Genomic DNA, 4,003 nt, shown 5'->3' with positions numbered 1-4,003 from the left:
TGTGTGTGTGTGCGCGCGTGTGTGCGTGTGTGTGTCTCTATGGAACAGAACAGACAGTTCTGGCAGACAGCCACTTGTCTTTGAAAAGCAAAACAAATGTCAGTGTGCTGAAAATGTTGAATTTGGACTGTAAACGGGAAAGACTTGTCAAGTCATGTGTTTCAAGTCAAGTCCCATGACTACCAAGTCCAAGTCAAGTTGAGCTCTCACAAGTTTTACACGCAAACCCGAAAATTGGTGACTGAAGTCTCACTCGTCAAGTCATGTGACTCAAGTCCCCCACGTCTGTTAAGTGCGACCATGGGTATCAGAGCAAGGTAATAGCTCTGTTCAGATGCACTTTATTTGTTTTTGTGGCTCAGGAGGGATGGACAGCCTGGCCTGCCAGTCAGAGGACGGTCAGATCCAAATCTTAACAGTGGGCCACCTTTCATCAGAGGATGGCGATGGGGAGCCGGTCATGAGCTGCACTCCGTCACAGAGCAAGCAGGACCTACGGGTGACCATGCTCAAAAAAGGTGCAATTTGTTTCTGGTGTACATCAACAAAGCCTCATGACCAACAAACTTGAACCAAAATGGAATGCGAAATGCGGTTTTGAAAATCGTCTTCCAGTGACTGACACCTTATTTATTTCCGTTGTCTGCGAAGGAATATCAAGCAGTATGAATTTTGATGAGGAGGAAGATGATGACGATGAAATTAGTTCCACCTCATCACAGCTCAACAACAACACAAGACCAGGCTCTGCCACCAGCAAAAAGTCATGCAAGGTAAAAGTATGTTTTGAGATCATGAATTGTGGCATGCATTGATTTGCCATTTAATAAATAAATGTGTGTGTGTGTGTGTGTGTGTGTGTGTGTATATATATATATATATATATACAGTAGATAGATAGATAGATAGACTGATATAAAATCATGCATATATTCTTTATCTTCTATCTTCTTATTCTTGGAGCTTAGTTGTGAGTCTTCTGTATTCCATTCTCAAATCATCAAATCTACACGTGGTGTAATTCATTACTCACATACTCTTTGAAGAGGGGTCTCACCTTTGATGTTTTCTCCCCCTACAGGAGGTTGCATCAGCGCCAACTCCACCAGTCACTGAACCGGCCGTTGATGTGGAAGACTTGGAAGAGTTTTCGTTGCGACCTGCACCACAGGGGGTCCGAGTGAAGTGCAGAATCACCAGGGACAAGAAAGGCATGGACAGAGGCATGTATCCCACCTACTATCTTCACTTGGAGCGAGAGGATGGCAAGAAGGTGAGGATGCAACATCAACACATGGACTGTGCAGTGTAACATGTTCTGAAAATGATTAATGTTAAAAAAAAAAAAAGCATCTTACAATTGTACTTATTGTACTTTGTTTTGCCCCAGGTGTTTCTGTTAGCAGGCAGGAAGAGAAAAAAGAGTAAAACCTCCAATTACCTCATCTCCATTGACCCCACCGATCTGTCCCGAGGTGGAGAAAGCTTCATTGGTAAACTGAGGTAAATCTGGCATGCGTTGTTGCTATGTATCTTTTCAAGAGGGCAAGTAAAATTGAACAACTGAGAAAATATGCACACGTGTGCACACCCTCATAAAAGTGGGATACGGCTCTGTTTAGAATTAACCAATCACATTCAGACTCATGTGAATTAAAAGTTAGCAAACAGATTTTTCTGACTTGTAACTCGCTGTAGAGCTGAGGCCTGAAGGTTTTGTACTCACGCTGATTTCTATTTGGAACAATAATTAATCATTTTCTCCACCTCGACGGAGGCCCCAGGTCCAGCTAACACCATGCTTCACATTTGGTGTGGTGTTCTTTTGATCATGCGTGGCTTTGTGATTGTGCCAAACAAACCTTTGGGAATTATGGCCCAAAGGAATTGTTTTGTTCGGACCATCATCTACACCAGGTGTCCCCAACCTTTTTTGCCCCACGGACCGGTTTATGTCAGACAATATTTCCAGGGACCGGCATTTAAGGTGTGGCGGAAATAATACAACAAAATAATATGGTATGAGCTGCATGGAAACTGTGGTGTTTTCGAAATATAATAATAAACACAAGGAGCGTCTAATCTGGCCGCAACACTCTCTCTGATCGCTATGGTAATGTTTAATGCCTTCAAAATACGATACAACGCAAATTCAAAGTGCATGACAATGACGACTCACCACAGCCCCGAGCTTGATTTTCTGCAACCAGACGGTCCCATCTCGGGGTAATTAACTTTAATCCAGTTGTCTCGAACGTACTTTTAAGGCCGCCGTCATTTGCGCTCTCCAGCACTTTTATTACTCATTTTGCGAGCTCTAGCGTTTTGTTTTTAGCGTAATCGGTCACGTGACGAAGAAGCGCGGCTTGACATGTGTCAAGCGTGACACAGACGGATGTAACGGAGAATCCGGTAATTTTTCAAAATAAAACATCTTTCATATTCCGAAATAAATGAAACGGAATTAAGGCAAGTTCTTTCTGTGCGGCCCGGTACCAAATGCCCTGCGGACCGGTACCGGTCCGCGGACCGGCGGTTGGGGACCCCTGATCTACACCATACGTGCAGTCAAGAATGGTGGTGGCACAGCATGATATAGTTGGGGCTTAGTGGTTTTCTTTAATTGGAATTGGCGCCTTAGAATATGGAGGTACCAATGACCAGCAGTGTAAGCACGTAGCCGTCAGTGTTCTACTAAAAAGCAAAATGTCAGGAAAAGCCTGGTAGGACCACAATTCTTTAGTTGTTTTTTGTTTTTTTTTTAATGGTGGCAGATGAGGTTGAATCTGATGATCTCACTTGTTATTTCTACTCCCTCTCACACGTTTTTTTCAACACATTAATAGTGTAAAAAAACTGGACATGATTTGTCTTGGTCTCATTAGTTTTATACAAAAATAATCTGGCATTTGAACAGTGTATGTACATTTTCATTCATCCACTGTTCATGATTCAATTAAAAAAACAAAATCCAGGAGCGATCCCACCATGATGTCATGATGCCATGATGTATTAAAGCCTTGTCCTATATGTTGATATGGAGTCACAAGCCATCCATCCATCCACCCATCCATCCAGTTTCCGGACCACTTATCCTCACATCCTATGTAGCATTTCATCAAGCAGCATTGTAGTCCAATTTCTTCATTTTTAGCAGACAAAAAACCTTTTCAGGGTGCCATTTCTCAATATCCATATGGCTGATGTCGGGTAAAATCCATGTCCAAAATCCTCACTTTTCAGGAGACGACAAAAAACCGCATGCTTGTTCAAAAATTAACATTGCATCGTCAAAGAAAGCAAGCCATTTTCAACACATGAGATTGGTCAGTAATTTTTAAAAATCGCACCCACGGATCCCAAAGAGCTTTGCTGGGCTGGACGCATGTGGATGAGACGCAATGCGCTTGCGTTACCTAGGCTGGGAAGTACCATAGTCGAGGCATGCACGAGGGAAGTCGCAACTTACGCCTCTCTAGTTACAAAGTAAAGAGCTTTGGCTGGCTTGCTGATTCACCCCTCAGTCAGTAATCACTGCCTCTGTGATGGCGAATATGCTACACTTCTGACAAGCACGGTTCTCAGTAAGGGATGTTGGGGAAAGACGGAGAAGCCATGCTAATTGCTAAACTAACCCAAGATTGATGTGTAATTGTGAAAAACCGGAATTTAATGCTTTGATGGTCAAGTATGCTTTTCGCAGAAGTCTGGCTGGAAAAGCGGAGATTATCCAGTTTTGGACGACAAAACAAACACCCACAAAATAAATAAATAAATATAATATAATAATTATTTGGAATTTTGGACGAAGTATTATTGAGATAAAGATGCAGAAGTTGGTGATTTAATTGACAAACCAACTTAATTAACCTGAGAGAAAATATTGCAGATTCCAAATATCAGAGACAATTTTTGTCGTACAAGTACATTAAAATTAAGACCAATTTTGCTGATTTTTTTTTTTTTTTTTTTTTTTTATTTTTTTTTTTTCATTATTCCATAT

At 41.7% G+C, this 4,003-nt stretch overlaps 1 protein-coding gene across 3 annotated transcripts in view; it reads left to right on the top strand.

Moving 5' to 3' along the window:
• The window catches only part of tub (TUB bipartite transcription factor), a 49,360-nt gene that overhangs the window by 38,751 nt on the left and 6,606 nt on the right, over window positions 1-4,003 (top strand). For all 3 annotated transcript variants that reach the window (XM_019886996.1, XM_019886997.1, XM_019886998.1), the window contains exons 5-8: window positions 363-518; window positions 652-773; window positions 1,082-1,273; window positions 1,391-1,503. In XM_019886996.1, the coding sequence (XP_019742555.1) occupies window positions 363-518; window positions 652-773; window positions 1,082-1,273; window positions 1,391-1,503 (583 nt within the window). The remainder of the gene's footprint in view (window positions 1-362; window positions 519-651; window positions 774-1,081; window positions 1,274-1,390; window positions 1,504-4,003) is intronic.

The sequence above is a fragment of the Hippocampus comes genome, unplaced genomic scaffold (genome assembly GCF_001891065.2).
Source record: "Hippocampus comes isolate QL1 unplaced genomic scaffold, H_comes_QL1_v1.1 scaffold261, whole genome shotgun sequence".
In the NCBI taxonomy this organism is placed as follows: domain Eukaryota; kingdom Metazoa; phylum Chordata; class Actinopteri; order Syngnathiformes; family Syngnathidae; genus Hippocampus; species Hippocampus comes.
The sequence above is the reverse complement of the archived record's forward strand: the minus strand, read 5'-3'. Positions and strand labels throughout refer to the sequence as shown.